Source organism: Phoenix dactylifera, unplaced genomic scaffold (assembly GCF_009389715.1).
Source record: "Phoenix dactylifera cultivar Barhee BC4 unplaced genomic scaffold, palm_55x_up_171113_PBpolish2nd_filt_p 000388F, whole genome shotgun sequence".
Classification (NCBI taxonomy): domain Eukaryota; kingdom Viridiplantae; phylum Streptophyta; class Magnoliopsida; order Arecales; family Arecaceae; genus Phoenix; species Phoenix dactylifera.
Genome location: NW_024067834.1, coordinates 134,626 through 157,064, shown reverse-complemented (window position 1 = coordinate 157,064; position 22,439 = coordinate 134,626). Strand labels below are relative to the sequence as shown.

At 38.3% G+C, this 22,439-nt stretch overlaps 2 protein-coding genes and 1 long non-coding RNA gene across 11 annotated transcripts; 2 read left to right on the top strand and 1 right to left on the bottom strand.

Moving 5' to 3' along the window:
* Positions 1 to 731: 731 nt before the first annotated feature.
* On the top strand, positions 732 to 7,841 carry LOC120105886 (protein IQ-DOMAIN 32-like). 2 transcript variants are annotated; one of them, XM_039118634.1, is made up of 7 exons: positions 732 to 1,135; positions 1,343 to 1,441; positions 3,368 to 3,775; positions 3,865 to 4,065; positions 4,631 to 4,705; positions 4,810 to 6,697; positions 7,450 to 7,841. In XM_039118634.1, the coding sequence occupies exons 3-7, from the start codon at positions 3,470 to 3,472 to the stop codon at positions 7,467 to 7,469; spliced, it is 2,490 nt and encodes an 829-aa protein (XP_038974562.1). In that variant the 5' UTR covers positions 732 to 1,135; positions 1,343 to 1,441; positions 3,368 to 3,469; the 3' UTR covers positions 7,470 to 7,841. The 2 variants fall into 2 exon arrangements, with proteins under 2 accessions (XP_038974562.1, XP_038974561.1); XM_039118633.1 differs by lacking the exon at positions 1,343 to 1,441.
* A 1,891-nt stretch (positions 7,842 to 9,732) lies between these two features.
* LOC120105887 (peptidyl-prolyl cis-trans isomerase Pin1-like) lies at positions 9,733 to 13,036 on the bottom strand. The gene is made up of 2 exons (XM_039118635.1): positions 12,688 to 13,036; positions 9,733 to 10,135 (listed from the first exon to the last, which is right to left on the bottom strand). The coding sequence occupies exons 1-2, from the start codon at positions 12,920 to 12,922 to the stop codon at positions 10,011 to 10,013; spliced, it is 360 nt and encodes a 119-aa protein (XP_038974563.1). The 5' UTR covers positions 12,923 to 13,036; the 3' UTR covers positions 9,733 to 10,010.
* Positions 13,037 to 13,092: 56 nt separating this feature from the next.
* Positions 13,093 to 22,439, top strand: LOC103703871. 8 transcript variants are annotated; one of them, XR_005508144.1, is made up of 6 exons: positions 13,093 to 13,303; positions 13,392 to 13,457; positions 18,620 to 21,321; positions 21,433 to 21,532; positions 21,631 to 21,735; positions 21,883 to 22,439. It is a non-coding gene; the product is annotated as an uncharacterized LOC103703871 (long non-coding RNA). The 8 variants fall into 8 exon arrangements; XR_005508145.1 differs by having other exon boundaries at positions 18,620 to 20,185; positions 21,210 to 21,321; positions 21,433 to 22,439; XR_005508142.1 differs by having other exon boundaries at positions 18,620 to 20,185; positions 21,038 to 21,321; positions 21,433 to 22,439.

Here is a 22,439-nt window from a genome sequence, read left to right as displayed (position 1 = left end):
TATATATATATATATATATATATATATATATATAGGTAAAATGAATAACTAGCCTGTTCACAAAGATAATCTTGAAGATACCACAACTATATTTTTCATTAACTAATATATAAATTCATTAGCTGAGTAGAAGCGGTGCTGTTGGCGGGATGTCTTTTTCTTTCCTATTGCTCACAGTATCTTAACTAACATAAGTAACGAAGGACTCGGTCGCAGCCAATTCAGCAATTTTTTTGCTTTTTTTTGTTCGGAGATCAGCATCTTTCTAGCAGCAGCAGCAGATTAATCAGCACTCTTCTCGTCTCCATTGCTTCTCGAGGCCTCTGTTATTATTATCGAGATATATACAGATTTTTTTTTGCTAAAATGGATAATTCATACAGTATGGATATATCTAATAAAACCAAAAAATAATAAGTTCCGAGGTACTGTATAATTTTCTTTTTTCAATCTATAGAGTATCACCAGAGTAACTAAACGCATATAAAACTACCTAATCTATGATTTTATTAGCCTCTCTAAATACGTGTTTGGTCTAAAAGGCTACAATCAGTATGTCTCGGTATATATGGAGTTTTAATGGGAGCCTCCTCCAAGTAATTTTTTTTTAGTGCCATACATCCGACGCACATTGTACCAGCACAATGAGACAACAAGAAAGGAAACTTTAAGGCAAATGCATACGGACGGCACCGTTGGTGGGTGCCGCGCGCATGCAGGCGATACGGCCACCGCGCGCGTATCACCATGGTCCAGGGGGGAAACCGCCCAGATGTATGACTGCCGGGCGGTTGACGAAATTGTGAATCCGATTATTACGGCGGAGGAGCTTTAAGATCCCGACATCCGACATCGACGCATGCAACGCCAATAAACAATAAATACACAGAGGGAGCGGAGCCGTTTGCGTTTCTTAAGGAAGATACCCCTTAATTATTTAACGTGCGATCATCATACAAAAAAAAGATCCATCAGACGAGGGGAAGAAAAAGATCTCACAGAGAGGGAGAGAGGGAGAGAGGGAGAGAGAGAACGGAAGATAGCAAAGATGGGGAGATCTTCGACGATCTCGTGCTTCAAGTTTATGACGTGCAGCGGCGATGTAGCTGGCGGCGACAATCCCGCATCGGTGGAGGTAGCGCTTGCTTTCCTTTTCTTCTTTATTTTCCTTTTTTTTTAAATTCTTTTAGTTTCGGTTCGTTCTCAAGTGTTCCTTAGGAAACTAGGCTATGTTTCGTTTCCTCCAGTGTAGCTGAGAGCAGAGTCATGTAATTTAAGGTGATATCTAATTCTTGAGCCGGATTAATTTGGATTTGAACTAGATTCTTTCCTCCATTAGCAGGTCCGGGCCGTGCAAGTGTTTGATGAACTCCATTTTTGCTGGATAGTCCGCATGTTTGGGGGTGAAAAGGGCGATCTGTTTGGATCTAAGTATTTCTAGGTAAAGTAATAGAAATAAAAAAAAGGTTTTACTTGCAACAATATATGGATAAAAGATCGAAATGAGAAACGTCGTTAAAGCAATGTCTCCTTGCAGATGATTGGTATAGCTTGTTCGCTTTGTTTGAACAGAATAACACGAGGTAGAATCTGGTGGGTAGGTGTGTGTGAGTGGTATATAGACACTGTTGATGACGTTCTGCTGAAGAAAAGATATTGTTGACAACATTCATAGGGATTTCGAATAGGAGATAGCCTTATATAGGAATTACTGGCAAACAAGAATCCATGAAGCCAATCCATATAATTGTGAGAAGACTTGAAATCTATGGTTATGCCTTTTTGCTTAATTATTCTTAAAGTGAATAAGAACTGTTTGAGATATTCCATATTGCTTTTGCCCCAAGTTTATGGTTTCATTAACGGTAAGTAACGACTCATATGCTTACACAAACATGCCTTCTTCTAGATTTTTCATGAAATGATAAAATCTACTTTTACTAATATACTTCTACTAATATGTTAAATTTGGGGATTCATGCAAGCCAGAGAAGGCTGAATGCTCGGTCTTTGTAAGGAAAAAGCTTTCATGTACTGGTGCCGGTGAAGTGCTGGTCACCGGTTGGCACAGGTCATGCAGTGTTATGCCATAGTGACACCAAACAAAAAAAGGGCCTAAAAAATTATTTTGCAGTTCAAAATACAAAAATGATTCTGTAAGTGTCATGCTGAACTTAGTGCTAGTATTCGCATGTCGGCTGGCATGGAGAGGCAAGAGCCAGCATTTAAGACTTTGATGGAGATATTGCAATTTTATGAAAAATAGAGGTGCCGGATCCAAGTCTGCTTTTAAGGACCAAAATCTTGTAGAATTTGAATTCAATCATGCAAGATCTCAAGATCGGTAACCAGATCTGGGTTTTCTTACTTCAAGTGGAAAAACAAGAGCATTTGAAGGATATGTACCAAAACAATGGAACCCCTTTTTATATGTGGTTTTGGCTGGTTGGTTAGCTGTTGTCAAAACCCGAACCTTTGATAAGTTGTATCTGAGATATATCTTTGTCAGCCAAAAGTCATAAATATGGCATAGAAATATGTGTTCAAAGATGCGACTATAAGATTATCATAACATGGCAGATAGAAGACCACAAGTGAAAATACATAATGCAGATATATTCATCTAAGAGTGCCAGGCTACCATGTACAACATAGCAAGCCTGCCAAATTGAACTAGAAACTTCAGATCAGAATGTAAGATGTGTCATGCTCCTTCACCATCACCACCATAGAGTTATGATCCTGAAAATAGTTCTTTTCTTTGGAGATGATCATGTTTTAAGACCTTACAAAAAAAAAGGATCGGTTCCAATTTCGTTTTTGATCACAACTATTGAGTTTTGACTCGAACAGTTTAAATGAATTTAGAAATTTAATGTGAAATAATAACTTAATCCAAATGATTAGATACCATTCAGGTAAATTGTATAGTTTGGTACCCTTGGGTGACTTAGGTACAGGATGCCCACCTTTAAGGGGAGCTACGAGAAATCTCCTATAATTTTTCCACCCTCTTCTGACTATAAATATGCCAAACAAAACATTCCTTCCCTTTCAAAATCCTATAAAATATGATAAGGAAACAATTTCATTTATTTTCCTTCTCTCAAAAAATCATTTTTTCTTCCTTTCATGCCTTTGTTTTGCTAAGTTTATTCCTTCACTAATCCTCTTTTTATGGCTTTAGTAGGATTTGTTTGTGTAAAACATGTTTCGAGGGCTCTTCTAAAATCTACTGAATGTCATATATAGTTTTAACTCTTTTACTAAGTTAAGTTAATCTTAATATGTTTTTTTTTCCTAGGCATTTTGTCCTCATTTTTAGCTGCTGAATGTAATTTTTTGATCTTGTGTTCAATCTTTTTAGAGCAAAGCATCGCTGGATAAAGGGAGGTGGAGTTTCCGAAAGAGATCCTCTAGGCACTCTGTGATCTCAGAACCTGGTTTGAACACGAATATACCAGAAACCATGACTAATAACTTCGACTCTGGAAAGGATTCACCTCTTCCGGAAAGCCCGCCCATACTAGAAGAGATAAATGAAAAACCCCTATTATCAGCTGCAGTTAATTCAGAAGTAGCTGACACAGTATATTTGTCTGTGCCACAAAGCCCCCCTGGGCTAGAACAGACAAATGAAACACCTCCAATACCAGCTGTAATTGTTCCAGAAGTATCTGATGTGCTGCTTGCTGCTGAAGTTACAACCACCATTGATAACAATTTCCAGGAAGATGTTGTTACCGTCATCCAGGCTGCTATCAGGAGATACTTGGTACTATGCTTATTTAGATTTTAATTTTCCATGCTGCCCAATGGTGGGTTGAAATCATATTTTTTCTTGACTTATTAAACTACTTACAGGCTCAAAAAGAACTTGAAAGACGTAAGAATCTTGTCAAGTTGCAAGCTGCTGTACGTGGTCATCTTGTCAGGAGACAAGCTGTGGGAACTTTGCGATGTGTACAAGCCATTATCAAAATGCAAGCACTTGTGCGGGCTCGCCATGCACATCGGCTAGAGGAGAAGTTTGCTGCAGGAGAGAAGCTTGATGAGAAAATCCAGGTAGATTCCTTGATGTAGAATCTCTTGATGATGCTTTTGCCTTGTTCAATACTTCTTACCTATAACAACTACAGTTGCCTTATACATATTGACTGGCTAATGTTCAGAACTTGTATCAGTTGGGTTTTGGACTAATTCTAGCACAAGATTAAAAAATTTAGTAGAATGGTCTCTTCCAATCCTGTATTGGCTATTTTCAAATGCTAAATGAACCAACTAAGTTCTGCTAGCAAGGTGTGAAATTTTGGTGGCTGACATTCTTTCTTTTTAAACCTCAGAGCCAAATACTGCTGCGGTTAACCAATGTTGAGACTTAGACATCCTTCTGAATCCACATGTTTTGTTATTTCCTTCATTGTGTCCTTTTCTACTTTTCCAACTAGGCCATCAAATCTGTCCTAATGGTAACTGCTAGTCGGAGATTTATTTTCCTTTAAAGTTTAACTTTTTGTTGTTGTCGTTGTTTTGTTATAAATTGTCGTTGGAAGCTAGATTTTCCTTCTTTGGAACCAGATATCTTGTTGTTTCATATGAAAATTAAGTTTGACCTTGTTTCTCATTTCAGATTAATAGTGGCATGAAATCAGATACAGCATATACTTCAACTGAGAAATTACTTTCCAATGCATTTGCTCGTCTGGTATGACTTACTGATCCCTTTTTGACTTTCAAATTTTAGTAAAAGGTTTCTGTTTGTATTTAATCTTCCAAATAGAAACTTATAGTTTTATACTTCGCTGCAAGCTTTTGGAGTTGATGCCCAAGACAAAACCTATTCATGTCAGTTGTGATCCTTTGAGATCTGATTCATCATGGAAATGGTTGGAGAGGTGGATGGTTGTGATGTCTTCAGAAATAGGGCAGCAGCAGGAGTTTAATTTAGATAAAGATAATCAGGGGGAGAAAGAAAAGACCAACTTTGCTGCTTCCAGAGCAGTAAACACTGTTCCTCACACTGTCGCCTCTATATCATCAGATTCAAAGTCATCTCCTAGTAAATCAGCAATAGCAATTGAAGGTAAAGGAGATTTAATAAAGGAAGATTCTGCTGAATACGAAGTTCATATTTCTGTATCCATTTCAAATCAAAGCAACAGTTTCGTAGCAAAAGATGACCAAGAACAGTCGCAGCACGAGAGTAAGACTTCAAGCATGATTGAAGAGAATAATGAATCTGCAGCATCAATTGAAGGTGAAGTAGATATAATATATGAAAATTCTGCTGAATATCAAATTGATGTTCCTGTATCTATTCCAAATCAAGAAATCAGCTCTGTAGCAAAAAAAGACCAAGAGCAGTCCCAGTGTGAGAGTGAGACTTCAGGCATGATAGAAGAGAATATGAAAAGTGGGGGGTTCGAGGAGACTTTTGATTCTACCACAAGTCAAGTACCAGCACAATCAGATGCAACTTCACAGTCCTTACTTGATAACAATTCCACCAAGCCTGGAGTTGACATGGAAAACCAGAAGTGTGTCATTGAAGGGGCAACCTTTGAACCACTGGAGACTCAAGGGAAAAAGTGTGCATTGAAGTCAAGAAAGGAACTTAGTCCAGCATTTGCTGCTGTACAATCAAAATTTGAGGAACTGAGCTCAGCTTCTAGTGCAAGCAGGTCTGTCGCTTATGTTAATCGAGGTGCTGGAGTTCAATCTAAACTAATTCATCCTCGAGTTGATTCTCTGACAAAGACTGAGGAGCATAGCATGATAGAAAACTCAATATCTCATGGTCCGGTTGAGAATTCTGCTTCGGAATGTGGCACTGAGATATCTGCCTCTTCTACATCTGACTTGCCAGAAAGATCTGGAGTTGATGACAGGGGTATTGCACTTAAAGTTGGAGTTTTACAGAAAGGAAATTGTAATTTGACTGATGGTGCTGATAGTGCGTTAAATAATGAAATTATGAATTCTGACGCAAAATTTAGTCGCACTGAGTCAGATGTGTTATGGCCACAAATACTTAAGGAAAGTGATAAAAATTTGTCAAGTACTGATGCTACTGTTGATTCAAAACAGGAGGATCAACTGCCAGCAGAGTCAACAACATCAAGCATTCAGATTCAAGTTGACAATCTGAAAGATACACAAATTTGTAGTTTATCACCAGAGGGTTCTCCCAGAAGCCATGTAACTGCTCCAGAGTCGCATATAACACCATCCAGCCAGATCTCAGCAAAAACTAAAACAAGAAAGGCAGAAAACAATATCCATGCTCAAAAGCAGAGATCTCAGTGGGCACGCAAGAACTCGTCATCAGTTCCAAAGAATGACTCAGGTGCAAGAAAAAGCGCGGAACATTTGCCAAAGGATGCAAAGAATGCTAAAATACATAACTCATTCGGGATGGCTAAACCTGATCACAATGATCATGAGCCCAGGGACAGTGGCAGCAACACCCTCCCAAGATATATGCAAGCCACTGAATCTGCAAGGGCGAAGGTTCATGATATAATCTCTCTGAAATCAAGCCCAAATGTCCATGACAAAGATGACCACATGAAGAAGAGACACTCCCTACCTATTGGAGATGTGAAGCAGGATTCATCCCCACACATGCAGAGGTCAACACCACAAGCACAGCAGAATTTAAAGACGAACAGCACCCATTCTCCTCAGAACTCTGCTGGTAACATCTTGATCTCATATGCATATATGTTTCATTAGCAAAGGCAAAGGCTAGCTGCAAATACTAAGGCCATTATTTAGCTGCACTAAAAGGCTAGTATAGTCATTTCTGAAGTGTGTAACGATATGCATTCATATGTTTTGATAGTCATTGACCATATTGGGAGCAATATTCCTGGATTTCTCAACACAAATAAACCAATCTTAATTTGTCTGAGGAGGAAAGTTAGATCGACAGATTCCATCAATTAAACTATCTTTGCCTAGAATCAACACATTCCTAATTTGTCTTAGGTTCACACCAAATGCCAGCATGTCATACAACCTGTAAGGTGGGGCCAACCTGCACAGATGTTTAAGTGGTTGTTTCAAACTTCACTGTCCTTAGCCAATAGAACGTCTACAGGGCCAGTGGTTGGAGAAATAGGTACAGCTAAGTCATTGAAGTTACTTACCTGCTTAAGTTCTCCTCGAATGATGAAGTCTTTCGGGAGAATGAGTTCTGCCTGGCTTTTTTTGTTATACAATATGCAAACAAATGGATCGTACATTTAATCTCTTAATAGAAAATCTGATAAAAGGCCATTTAGCAAGTAAATATTTGTTTATTAGAGAACAACTTTCCTGGAAATTTATGACTTGATGGTGTTCCTTTCTAATGTGATGAATTTCTTGAGTGTATTTTTTTGAATTTTTCCCTCGGCACGGTATCTTGATTGAAGTGAGTCACATATTGAAATCTTCCCGTTTCAGAGAGGAGATGGCAAAGATGATCAGGCCTTGTTAGTAATTTACGATCTAGAAGACTTATAACAAGTTTGTTGACGTCTGCGTCGGAGTATTGTTATTTTTTCCTATTGCAGTGTGGCTTCTGATGATGATGAAAGTGTGGCTTATGGCTGTAATTTGTGGCATGATACATGATTAGGGAAAAGAGTTATGATTGTACACATACATTAACATTGTGTGAGAGATTTATATATTTAAATTTGGCCTTGTTTCTCATTTGTGTGAGATGGTAGGTATTGATAGCACTCAGTTGTATACTTGTCTTATTTATGTATGAACCTAAGATGTAATTTTTTTTCAACAGATTATGAAATTTCTGGGTTTTGATTGTAACAGATTAGAAAAGTCTTTCTTCATTTGCTTTTGCTATCACCCGGGCAGCTACTCAGAGCACCCTGAGGACCCACCTTGGGTCTAGCCTCATCAAGAACTTCTTCACACCAAGAACGTACAGAAGGTAGAAACAGAAGCCCCTATGCAATCAATACTCCTTAAGTCTCTTTGCCCAGTTCAGCAGTCCTAAGAAGCAATAAAAGGGTCAAAGGATTGAATAGGATATCCCTCTCTCTCTCTCTCTGTGGAGAAGTTTAGCTAACCTCAACATGGGAATAAGGAAAACTTACTCTGATGATATAGATGTTGCTGGTTATTTCGTTTGAAGTTTAAAATACAATTGCATGTTGTATAATTTGCATTGTCCATAGATAATTAAAACAAAACTACAACATAAATGACTTCATTATGTGTCTGAATCATGTGACTAGTGTTGCAGTAAGCGAGGCAACGGCTAAGGCTTTTGCACCTCTTATCCAATAAAACATTTCATTATAATAGAGAATATATTTTAACACCACGCCGGGACTCAATCTGGATCGGGCATGCCTGCTCAAATGCATAGCTTGAATAAGAATTTGGTCCGGGTTCCCTGGATAAGTGGACCCACTAATATATGGTCTTCGCCTTCATAGATTCTGATCCTTCGCTGTCTTGCCTTGGTAGAAGCCTGCTGTTCTTGTAGGGCATTTTGGTTTTTTAATTTCCTTTTTGTAATAGAAAATTTATGAAGGTTGAGCATAAATGCAGTCAAAGTGATCATCTCGAACAAGGATGACTATATTGCAGGAGAGGAAAAAAAAAGGATTAGGAGAATCATACAAGGAAGAAATAGGTTTAATACATTTATGACCTTTACAAGACAATAAATCTATATAAATTTTTAGAAATTTTATCTGTGGTCATTGCATGATTTTGCATCAATAAGTACCCTATTGATGCTGGGAGAAGGCGCAAAAACAACATCTTGCTTGAAGACCAAAATTAGCATATACATAGTCATAACAATGAAGCGCATAAATCATCTTGGAAAACAAATAGAATAGCCCTTGAATAATACCTCGCTAACATAGCTGAATATCCGGATCAAAAAACATGAGCTGAATATTACCTTAGGTCACATCCCCTTGCTTGTTAGGAATTCAGGCCTTGAGGGATGTTATGCCTCAAGATTTCAACCTTAATGATTTATTTCTGAAAATTCGGGATGCAAATCTTATGTTCATATTTATGAGAAATTATATCCTAAACAGTTTGCATCATATGGTCGTGCACACCATCAATCACAACTTCTCATTCCTGTAGTGATATATCAAAGATGAGCGCTTAATAAATAACGCCCACATGAACAAGTGTTATAATTCATGGCTGTATAGGATATAATTTCTCGCGTCTCAGGCCAACCCAAATATTTCCTCTTCTCCTATTGTTGGGACTTTTCTCCTAATCTTAGAAACAAACCACATGCAATGCCCAATCTATAAGGAGGCTAAAGCTCATAGGCAGATACTGTCTTGATTCATTGAAAAGGGTAATTTGGAAATGAAGAAAAGTGAAACCGTGCCTGCACCCCAAGAATAAACAGAAGTTTACAATGATGCACTGACATTTGTGACACTGCACATGACATAGAAGCTCATGGGACGCATTCGAGTAACCGAGCTCGACATTGGCATCTGAAAATTTAGACATCAATAGAATAGAAGTCCATTAAAGGAGAAGGCATGAGATCAACCGATCCGATGCCGTCCATCCCATTCAGAAGTCCATATGTTCTATATAATCAAGCTAAGTCCATGTATGCATCTGTAATCTGCCCAAGTCTATAATAGGCGCCAACCTCTCCCCAAGTCCATATCACCTCTATCAAGCATCGCATGTGCCACGATCCTACAGGAGGAGATGCTATGGGAGGATATAATAACAACATCAAGAAATTGACAATTTCCAGATACTCTACAAAGGTTTACAGTTGATGGCTTACAGAGGAAACAATTCAGTGTCAAATCTTGTTATTGACCGCTCAGCACACAAAGTCTGCATCGACCACGTTTATATGAAAAAAGTTTCAAGGATTTTGCAGCGCTAAAATGATATCAAAGCCCCTAACTCTGAAAGAAGAAATCAGAAGGCATCAGCTTGCAAATAGCGAGGAAAGGCCAAGCCCAAGCTTAAGGCCGGCTGCCTGGTCATCAACCAGTTCGCAGGATGATATGAATGCCACTGTCTGTGTCCACAATGTTGCTCATCTCACCCACTTTGAGGGCAAAGGTAGCTTCTTCAAAGGGTTTCTGCATCTGTCCCCTCCCAAAACAACCTGCAGCAGTGTAAAATATTATGGTCAGAAGATCAGCTCAAAGAAACTAAAGCACACCAGGGTCAATGCCTCACTACTCAACAAGGCCTAGAAAAAAAGAGAGAGATGAATAGGTATGTTTATCGAGTTATTGTACGCATGAAAGATGGATTCCTTAAAACTTGACAAGCAAACAAAATTGAGGATATAATGAATCAGATTATACTTATAAGAAGCTGCTTAGTTTCATTCCCATCTCCCGTTCTTAACTCTATCACATGTTAGAATTCTTCCTGACATTAGCTCTTCAGTACATAAACCAAGAAGCTGATGGTTATCTGATACAAATAGCAGCACTGTTTCAGAGTGTCAACCATAGAGACTTCACATTTATTATGGAGCCTGCAGCTCTTACAGAACCAGCTTATAGTGAGGAAGATTCCTTTAATCTCTTGAACTTCTGTCATAAATCTGCACCCTAAGGGGGCCATTAATTACAATTTGGCTTCTTTTTTTTTTGAAAAACAAAGAGGGGTTCAGGCAACTAAAGGTTCTCTCTTAAATCTCACGAGTATACGGCACTCATACAACACTCAAAGAAAAACATCCATTATATATCTGTCTCTGCAATTGTTGACAAAATATACTTGAGATGTAATGAGGACCACTTACCATTCAGAGAACAGCAAAATATATACAGTTAAACAACAACAATGCATGTGAATTACACTGTTAAAAGCAACTAAAGGAAAATAAGTCCCAACTGGAGCTGACGGCCAACAGATATGCAGACCATAGATTTTAATTGTTTCTCAGCAACTAAAGGAAAATAAGTCCCAACTGGAGCTGACGGCCAACAGATATGCAGACCATATATTTTAATTGTTTCTCAGAATGTGTACAAGGAGGTAAGACAAGAAGTTAACAAAAGAAGGACAAGGAATAATTTTATCCATCCATGGGATACACTACACAGGATAATGGAAAGACAATGAAAGGATTTGATAAATTTGGACATAGTGGATGAAAAAAGAGATGATTGTGGGGTTCTGCAGGGTTCCAGAGACCGACCTATGAAGGGGAGAGATGCTTCTAGAGATGTGTCCGATTCGTCCATACGCTGATGATATTGGAAAAGCTTCAAAATATGATAAAGACAGGCAATACTGCATGGATCAGAAGGCCCATGCTATAGTGGAATTTGATTGGTAAACCAAACTAGCATGTTTGCAATATTGACCTTAAGCACAATCAACTATGAACAGGATTTGTTGTCTTAATAAATTTCACAGAGATGGTCAGAAGAATAGCATGCTTCACACATCAATTTTTCTGTATTACAGCAAAAATGTTATATGTATTAATAATGGAAAAAGAATAGTTATGCATTCACCATGGTCCAACCCATGATCATCTCCATTATGGATTCCATGCTATGTACAGCATCTGTATAAACTATTCATAGTTGAAGCATCAACTTCCAACAACATGGGTAACACTTTGCAGTAATTATATCTTCAAAAAATCTTGATCAAGTCAGTTCTATTATTTGAATGCTTAATATAGTATTATGAGGCTTCAAAGAAGAAGATGTATCTCATCCAACCACATAAAAGTCATTTTAATTTGTATATAGACTATAGGAAAAAGTTACACGTACTAGAATCACTAAAACAATGATTAACAATCATTTTTTAAAAAAAAGAATTATTAAAAAGATGTGTCATGGCTAATGGCACTATATTAATTTGTCCTTCACGTTTATGATATAGTAAAATATTCATGCTTTTGAACCCTTTGTTGGCTTTCCAAATATCCATTCTAGAAGGACAAGCATCACACTATCTAAGGTAATAATTTTGCTGCCTGCAGAAACAATCAGATGGTAAATTATTTTGAACATGAAAACATTTTAAACAATTTACGACTATGGTGCAAATCTAAAACAATCGCATATATCATCTCTGCAAATGCAACATTTTAATCCCAAGTTCTCTTCTCTTCCTTATCCTCCCCCCCAAATTATGACTATGGTGTAGGAAGCCCCCGTGGTAACAAATCAAGAAATTAACTCTCGCGCAGCATTAATAGTTTATTGTTGATCTACATGATCCTTGACCATCAAAACCTTAGTTAATTCACTGTTAACAGCCCCCCGTTAAGGAATTAGAATTTTCTACATAAAACTTCTAACGCAAGAAAGTATTTCTATTCTAAAAGCAGCGGCAGAAAGAATCCACGTTACAGTCTTGCATCAAAGTCTAACTCTTATCATGCCTTTGAAATTGAGAAGCATCCTCCATGCATCCAAAACAATTAACAAACAGCAAGCGGAGTACAGAAGAAGCGCTTACATGAAATCAAGAAAATCAAGAAAATCAAGAAGACGCCTAATCTTATCAAGCGGGCAAAAAAAAAAGAAAAAAAAGAAAAAAGAAAACAGGATCAGTTCTAAACCAGCAACAAACGCATCAAAGAAAAACAAATCATAAGATGGAGCAACCGATTCCCGAGGATCAAGAAAACCCTAACCCTAGCATCGGACCATCAGATCGGATGGGGGAGGGGCTGACCAAGATCGCCGCCGCGCTTGGCGGAGCTGCAGTCGGAGTGGCGGGCAGCGACGTCCTCGAAGCGGACCTTGCCGGCGAGGATGTCGTCGCGGAGGGCGTGGAGCTGGCGGACGGCCGCGTCCCTGGTGGTGGCGGAGATGATGCGGCCGTCGGGATCCTTCCAGGAGGCCTTCCGCCGCGACCCCTCGTGCTTTATCAGGATGTGAGACGCCCTCACCTGCTCCTCTGATGCCATCTTCTTCTCCTCCTTTTTCCTTTGCTTCAAGTGTGCTCAGAGAGAGGGTGTGGGGAAAGGGAGGGAGAACAGCGGAGGTTCCTACGATATTTTTTTTCTCTTTTTGCCCTTTTCATATAAGCCAGCCCGTTTAAATTGGGCTTGGCCTGGCTTGGGCTCGTATCGATTGACCACAATAGCTCAACAAAACAAACGAAGAGCTTCCACGATACTCCCCTTAGGGTTTCGGACAAGCGGCATTCGCGAGTACCTCGCCAGAGTCGTGAGCCCCTTCTTGCCTGTCCTCAGATCTCTATCCACGGCGGCTTCCGCTGCTGCTCTGTTTGCACTCTTTCCATGGCGGTTCCAGGCCCTTACTCCGGCGTCAGCACCCTTGCTTTCGTACGGCTCTCATTCTCTCTCGTCCTCCCTCTTCTTTGTCAATTTCTTCTTCACGCTCACTTAATCTTTCCCTTTCTCGCCCCAACAGGTAGCTCGTGCCTCTGCCTTTACCTTTGGCGTTGTTTATGGGAGTATGAAGCTCTCCTATCTCAAGGTATGCTCACTTCCATTCCTTTTATCCCATCCGTTTCAGTCTTTTTATAATTTGTCGCATGAATCTGCGATGTCATTCTTTTGTGATGATTATTGTCCATTTTCGTCTTTTTTTTAACTGCTTTTATTGTTTTTATCCCTTATCTTTTTTTTTTCCTCTCATTTTGCAAAAGTTGCCCCTTCATTTGTTTAGGAAAAAGGTATTCAGGTTGGAGCTTGACCATTTATCACATTTGAGGTTGTGCTTAGACGTGTTAAAGCTTAATTCTAGGTTTCTTGGAGCAACTATGGCATGTCTTCTTGGGATATGTTTCATGAAAGGAGTATTGGGTGTTTTCTCCTTTTCTTCCTTCAAAGATCTGTGATTTTCCTCCTGTCTGCCTGCTGAATGCCAATTTAAATGATCGTTTTTTCTCTCGTGGGATTACATGATGGATAGATTTGAAGCATAGAGAATAGATAGATACATACAACTAACAAAATCTTTTTGAGCAAGTTCTTTCTCAAGAATGTCGGAGCTGTGTGTAACATGGGAAGCAAAACTCAGAGCTTAAGGTGGAGATCTTTGTTTTCTGGTGCATTTGATGGGGTTGATGGGGTTGGTTTGTTTTTTGTTGCAGGGGAAACATGGTGAAACTTGTTATCACCTATTCCGGCCTCATGCTTAAGGTCAGATTCCCTAAATTCAAAACGTTTCATCCTAAATGTATTATATCAGGTGACACCATGATATTTTTGGACTAGATTGGAAAATTTAAGTCTACATTCTTTTATGGGATAATTATGAGTTATGAGAATATAGTACAATGGTATACCCGCTCCATAACTGAAATGGTTCCTATGGTTCCACGCTTTGAGGGAAAAAAACCTTTGAATTATTTAAATACTTTAGACTGTTTAGTTGTGGCCAAAACTGCTCTTCTTTATAAAGTCTAAGCAACTGGTGCTGCAGATGTATGAAATGGAAATTGACTTGAGCATGTTACTGGGTTTACTGTTAAGCATAAATAAAGCTGATGTTAATCTATTTTCTCATTGTTTTTAACCTGAATTCCTATTTCTTGGAACAGCAGTAAGGATTGGATGTTTAAGAGTTGTTTTAGTAGTAAAATTTATCCCATCTGGGCCTAGAGGACCAAACGTGGGCTTGCTTTGGGTTAGGTGGGAGAATCTTGAGGCCTATCAAATGAGATGGCAGCTTCAAAATTTTATCTCGTGAATGCTATTTGGAATAGTTAAGTGGTGGATATTTTTGAATAAATTTTGTCAATGGAAATGCAATTTCAGAACCTACTGGGCAAAAAAAAGAAGGAAAGAAAGAATAGAAGTCTTCATTTGGGCTATTTCTTTGGGAAGTTTGCTGGAGTAAAAAGAGATTGTTTATGCCTAACTGAGAGCCCTATGTGTTATTTGCTTATGATGGATATTTCAAATCTTTTTGAGTTTTACAAGAATAACTGGAATTGGTTTTAAAGGTATATGTGTGTTATATTTAGTCATATATGTAAGAGAAAGCTAATTATAGAGAATGAAGCTTAAATACTAAATTTTTCATACTCTTTAATGATATTACTCCTGAAATATAGATTGTGGAGTTGCCTTTATAAACCGCTCCACTTCTTTGAATGTTAGTAGCAAATTTCGGACTTAAAGGAGCATTTGCATAGATCTTAAATTAGTTAGTGTCAGTTTCTTGTGAAAGGCAAAAACAAACCATTTTAGGCTCTAGTTTATGAGCCTTGTGTGTGTGTTTTGTTTTGCTTGATGGGAGTTCAAAGTAGAATTTTGATCAGTTATGCTATATGATATGGCGGTTTCTTTTTTTCAGGGGTATTATGAGCATGGTAAAGTCAACAAATCTAATGTTCAAGTTTAGGATATGCTAGTTAGGGTCAAAGTCAGCAGAATTATATTAACGTGTAAGATCCTTTTAAAGAGCTTTCCTGACACTACAACATGGTTGAGTGTAGGGCTGAAAATGGATCGAATACGGATCAGATACCAGTATGTGTGTGTGTGTGTGTGTGTATATATATATATCCATGTCCCTATTTTTTCAGCAGATACACGGATACATATATTAAATGGATACCAAAATCTGTATCTATATTTGTTTTAAGTAGATAACAATACAAATTGGATATAATTTTGTGTATAAGTCGGATTTTGAGCAGAATTCATTAATAAGACTAGCATCAATGATATAATCTTAACAAATGGGAGCAAGATATTTTTACAGATCGCACACAGTGCAAAGATAAGTAGGTAAGATAACTCAAACCAGATACCAATGCAGCCAAGAGTCTAGGTCATTGAGTCATTGGTCCAACCATCAATTGGTTTTGTATTAAAAAATATATTTAAAAATAAAGAATTTTTTAAAATAAAATGTAATATAAAACACTAATAAATTTTTTACATTAAATACGACCATTCAAATTTCATGGATTTATATTCCATACTACCCTTTAATTACTGTGTAACTAGAAAATTTCATAAAGCACGGTAGAAAATTTTATCTCATTCCTCTTGTGGCAATCCTTTCTTCCTGAAGTTCAATAAAGCTCGCTTCTATCCAATAAATGTCCATCTTCATGTTCTAGAATGAATGGAGCTCGATTTCTACAAAATATAATAGTCATTGAAAGAGATTGTGGATGCATTATTAAGTGACAGTGGGAAGCAAGATGCAGCACCCAAGATCAAAAATTTCTGCCACTAGTTTTTTCTCACCAATAAGGATGATATGTTTTGGACATGAAGGATCATAATCCAGTTAGCTTATTAGATGAGAATTGTCTGAGTTGGTCATGATAGAAAGGATGGATATGAACTTTAAGCACCTACTTTCTGTTAGTCAATGTGTATCATTAGAAACTCAATACATGAAGTTGAAAGCTAGTCTCTGCTATGAGGGTGACCACAAAGAAGCTTATGGCAGTTTGAATTGGAAATGATTTTGATGTCATGAGCAAATTGAATTTGGTTCTAGTGGAAGATTGTCCATAATGGAGAAACAAATAGACTATGATGGTAAGAAGATTTGGATTGTGATGGTTAAGTTTTTTGTCTTCTTGTTAATGGCAGTGAAAACCTTTTATATATGTATGTATCTTATATATAGAGAGAGAAATAGGGGAGGGAGGGGGGGGGGGAGTTTCCTCATGTTAACACAAGAATACTAGTATTCAAGCACGCAGATATAGGCCAGGCATGGTTAGAGTAGAAACAAGGCAGATGTGAGAGGTGTATTTGCATTTCCCAAACTACTTAATACCCTTGCTTTTATTCCCAATAGTTCAAAGGGAAATGTTTTTCTCGTGATTCAAGTGGAGCATTTGATGCAATGCAGAAAAGTTGATCATATGGCTGATGACGAGACATTTAATGCTTGGTCAAATTATAACAAGATGCTTATCCTTTGCATGTGCATGGGAATTTAGGATGACCAGTCCGGTAATTTGGGTGGTTTGTATTGAGCTCTCATATTGCAATGCTTGTGCTACAACCTTCTGCACACAGAAACACTAGCATCATCAGTAGATGGCTTAAAGTATAGATTGAGATACACTATCATGTTGATCCATACTGTACCATATGTGCCATGCTAGCAAGGTACCAAAATGGTTCCAATACATGGTTTTACCCTTACTATTGTGCGTGCGGGTTCATGCCAACTTGTATCGATCCTTGCTAGTTTGTGCTGGTCAAGCTGGCCAATATGGAACTATTTGGTTGCCACGAGCCCCATCACATAGTTGGACACCTGTATAGCACAGTTCAACATGATATGTTCTGTGAGAACCTGTGACCGGCATGGGCATGGGTCACGGTACTTAAATCCTCGATTTATAATGTGGTGACAGTATTCTGGTACAATAGAAATGATATGAAGGGATTGACAATTTTAAAGTGACTATGTATTCGATGGGAGGATCATAATGGGTTGTTTTATTTATTTGTTGTGAAGTTGAGAAAGTTTTGATCACCTGGGCATCTTTGTAGGGTTAGAAGATCTAATATTGCTTAATTGGGATTCAACCGTGAGGGGATCTTATAGGAGATCAGCAACTAAATAATTAGGTTGCTTTGTTTTGTAGTAGGATCACCTTTTTGCACACAGTTTTGCTAGGCATCCAATGTAGTCTGTCTATTTCCAAAGCTCCTATATTACTGATTGAGTTGAAATTCTTCAGAGTGATTTCTTTTTGAGGAAGGGGGTTCAGAGTGACTTCTTACTTCAGGGAATGATTTCCTACTGCAGGGAGTGATTTCTTACTGCAGGGGACCTAGGGGTTTGGACAATTGGCTTGGTCTTTGTATGATGGAAGTTGAGAATATGAGTCTGCTGCTGCTAGGTTAATATGCAAGATTTTTTTTTCGGTTGGAGAGAGGGTAGTGGGGGTAGAATTGGAGGCTAACCACCTTTTCATTTTTTTTCATCACAATCTGATTATTCTGCATAGAGGCAATAGTGTCGTAAGTTGCCATATTCTTCTTTTGACAATTCATTTTATGCTTTCATGTGCGAGGACGCTTGAATGTTGGAAGACATGAATCCCATGGCATCACACAAGATACAATTTTCCAATTGGACTAGTTTTCCAGTGAGAATGAGGATGAGGAGATACATAGAAAGCTATTGGTTTGTGAGTGACGCTTTTATCCACAGTTTATGTTGTAGATTTACAATTTAAAAGTAATGTGGATCCAACGCTTCCTGACATGGCAGATTACTGTAAACAAGTGGAACCCCATGAAGTTCATGGGATGATGAGTATATCAGGGAAAGAAAAAGCAGGCATTATTGGGTGCGGGTTTTGTTAAGCTAGTATTGCAAGCTAACATCTGAAATCTCATAACAACTACTGCAGTTTTCAAGAACATTAAATGTGCCAGGAAAGGGAATGGCTTCCGGGTGATTTATAATACTGTTTGAATAACCGAGGCAAGGCTTGCTGAATATAATTACACTAATATGCTTCTTTCCTTTTGCCCTTTTTCTTTCCGAAAGGGCAAAATTAGTCAGTCAATCCCTATCCGGTCGTGAGGTGGTAATACAACATGCCATAATGCTTGCAATTGGCGACCCTGGGTAGTAGAAGGCATTTATTTTTTCACCTGTTAGTAGCTAATATCGTATTTTCCTTTTGACTCCTCCAGGCGAAGGCAAAGTCTCACAGCAAGGCGGAGGCAAAGGGTCATCACTGAATGAAGGGATGCAGCCTGTCGATGATCTCTGATAAGAATCCAGCGACAGAATTTTTGTTATCACTATTGTTTTTTTTTTTTTTTTTTGCAGCATACTTCACTGCGTGCAGGTTCATGCTTTGTTTAAGGTTTGCTCAAAAACTCCCATATCGAACCAAGGGGAGGATGTTTTGACATGCTACGTCCTGTCCTGAAATAATGGTTATTCTTGATGACAGAAGTTGAAAGTAGATTTTCTGTAATTTGACGTCGAATTAGGTTTCAGTCGGGTATTGTTTTCGGTTGTATGTTTTAATTGAGAATCACCAGCTGAGAATTGATAAGCTTAATCAAAGAGTTGGGAGCCTCATTGGGTTCCATTGCTCAGCCATCAGATTTAACTCCAAAACTACAACCGAAGCCATACCACCTTTCCAAGCTGTTAGAACTTGAAAAAGTTCCACTTCTCTGCATGTTTGCCTGACCACTTGGGTGTGGTATTGGCTGCAATTTTTATTTGTTCGCCATCCAGGGAGAGATGATAACCTTTTTTTCCTGTTTTTCAGAGAAAATGGAAGTAACCATTTTGTTACTGCTGTTTTTCCGTAAGCAAATATCGGCAAAACGCTTGGAGCTGGTACTAATTTCAATAGAGTTTTGACAGAAAGCATGTGGTTCTAGAGATGAACACACTTTATTGAGTGTTGGCGTGTTGCCATAAAATTAATGTTCAACAATGAAGGCCTTCGTCATGGTTTAATGTGGGAAAATGGTTGGATGTGCATGTATATCTGAAGCTATATCATAACTAGGTGATCCTTAAACAGGTTATAGCCTAAGGAATGTTCATTGCGTTTAAGTAAAAAAAAAAAAAAACGCCGACTACCATTGGTATGTTCATCTAGCTATCTAGAGTGCAAAAAAGAGATGATCGCAGGGAGACATGTCACGCAAACTTGGACATAAACTCCCAGAGATCAAGGCATCACGAACGTCCTTTATATATACATATATAAAATAAACTTGGATTTTTTTTTTCCGGTTTGAGAGATCAGCGGTGGAAGAACTTTCTAGAAAATTTTTATGTACGTGGTTCAAAGATGCAGTTATTTATTATATTGATTTAAGGAGATGGCTTCGTCCATACGGTTATCCCGTTCCGGTTGAGCCCCGAATAAAATAAAAAAAAAAATCTTCGCAGTTGCTGGGACGGTGAGCAAAGATATTTTGAAAGGCGATTTCACGTCCGCTAGAAAAAGGCTGGAGCAAACCGAAGTGAAAGAGGATTTCACGTCCGCCAGAAAAAGGCTTTTGGGACCGCACTGCCGCGTCAACCCCATTACAGCGTGGGTGCGCGTCCGTTATTGGAAAACGACGAAGGCGCGTCCGTTATTGGAAATTTCCACCGATTCCTTTGTAGATAAGACGGGCTTGCTTTGATGCTGCAGGGGAGGTAGGAACTCATTTAGGTTATGGCCGCCGAGATACTTGAAAGAGCTGCTTCCACCGATGGAGTCTTGGAATGACATGAGAAATAAGGTGCGCGTCATCTATTTTTTTTTTTGGTCCAAGGTGTTTATAGATGAAGTATGTCGGGAAGTGATTTCATTTTTAAGGGCTTGCTGTAGAGGATTGAAGTGCAATCTTGAGTGCTAGCTGTTTTCTCAAAAATCTTGTGTGGTAGCTCTCTTTATTCCTCAAGGAAAAAGTGTGAGAGGAGTGGTAGGTCTGCTGAACAGCGTTCGGCCCCATGGAGATCGGGGTATGGATGACCTGCTTCACTGTAGATCTATGCAGAAGAAGATTTGATTGTAAAGAGAGTGCTACGATTTGGAGGATTCGAAGGGATGGCAAAAACATGGAATCTTGCTTCCTCATCAAAACTAAATTGGGCATGGGAGGTTTCGGCAAAAATATGATTATGCAGCTGGTCCACTGGAGAAAAAAATAGTTATTCGTTCCTAAATATGAATAGAAGTGCACTAGTCCTCGACGACATTTGGAATGAGAATTAAAAATATTTGATAAGTCGTTTAGAAATCAGTAACGGATCTAAGCATACTAATTTTGGATGATGTTTGGGATGTACATGCAAAATATTTAATGATAAATGAAAGATCCGTATTTTTTATTATGAATCTTGGTGTATAATTGCTGGACGATGTTTGGAATGAACATGCGAAATGTTTTAAAAGATCAGCTGATCATGTAAAAGATGCACAATATTTTTATGTATGAAAGATCACTTTTTCGCCAAACAAAGAGTCTCTGGTCATTTTTCGCTCACATGATGCACTTATATCAGCTACCAGTTGGAAAATATGCAGACTTTTGAAACATTCTGATGCAGAATTTGCTATTGATCTTTGATGCAAAGTTTCTATGTAGCAGTTGGTTCTTTCTTTTATGGCGTCCCCTAGCTCTTGCCATGCTTGTATGTAGTTTCAATATTCTTAAGCATTCTATGCCAAAGAGTACTTCCGAAAAAACTTTAGAGTAACCTTCTTGGCTATGAAGATGATGCTAGCGACAAGCATTATGTGCTTTCTTGCCATCTGCCTAGGCCCCTCAGTCATAATGGAAGTGATTGAAACTATAGGCTTTTTGGTGTATCACGCATCCATTCAAATCGTTAGCTGATTCCAATTTCATTCTAGAACTTCAAAAGTGAGAAGGTAATGTCCAAGAAAAGTTTTACCCAATTCATCATAGTGTTGTACAATCATGTTAGAGTTACATAGTTGTTCGATTATTAACTTTTGTTTTTTATTTTGCATGGAAAATAGGAACATCGTTTATATATATTTGAGCTTAAATGCTTCAGATAGAGCCTCTTGCATAAAGCGTATGAGTAGCCACATTGAATGCATGGAGAGATTTGAGGAGGTAACTTTATGTACTATTAAAAAACTATGGGTCCATCTCTGCTTTATATTTGTCTTTCACATTATACTGCATTAATTTGTTGTTGTTCTTTACAAAAGAGTATCCGGTAAGTAAACTCGAAAAAAGGAGCCAATCAAGACGAAGTAATCCATGTTCACTCATGCATGCAACAGTGGAGGCCTATGAAAGATGCATCATGAAAAGTAATTATATGTTTCAGTATCTAACCTGCAAATCATGTTTTTCCTTTCAAAATTTTTTCTCCCACATACACACATTTAACTACTTTTCAACTGCATAATCTGAATACTTAGGTCTCTGTTGTAGTCACAGTTTTGTTAATTTGCCAGACAATAGACTAAAATTTCGTAGAGAAGCGCTATCCAAGACGGTCTCCCACGACATGGGACAAGATAGATATAAGCATATGTGCACTTGCATGGAGGAGCCCCTTTCTGCTCTTTGGGGTCAAACTCCTAGCGATGCTGGGGCCATGAGTGGCCTCGGAGACCAAACGGCAGCTGCTTAGAAGGTACAAATGATGAAGGAAAAAGTGGAATCAATGGATCAGAAATACAGTATGCTGCCCAGTCCAAATAGTTATCACGATTACAAACATGAGCTAATGTTTCATCTTAGGCTAGGAGTACCTGATGGGTAACATTTAATTCTTGTGTTGGATTTAGTGTCCGTTACTTATCTAGATGTGATATTGAACTACTTATTTCTTTCTTGTACCAAAAAAAACTTGTTTCTTTCTTGGGGATTTGATGCAAACTAGTAATTCAATGATATAGTGTATTATTTACATGTTGGCAATGTTGACTTGTAGAAGCATTTGTTGTCAGTTTACTTCAATCTGAACAAGTTTCAGCTCTTAATTCCAACTAGACAAAAATTGATCATA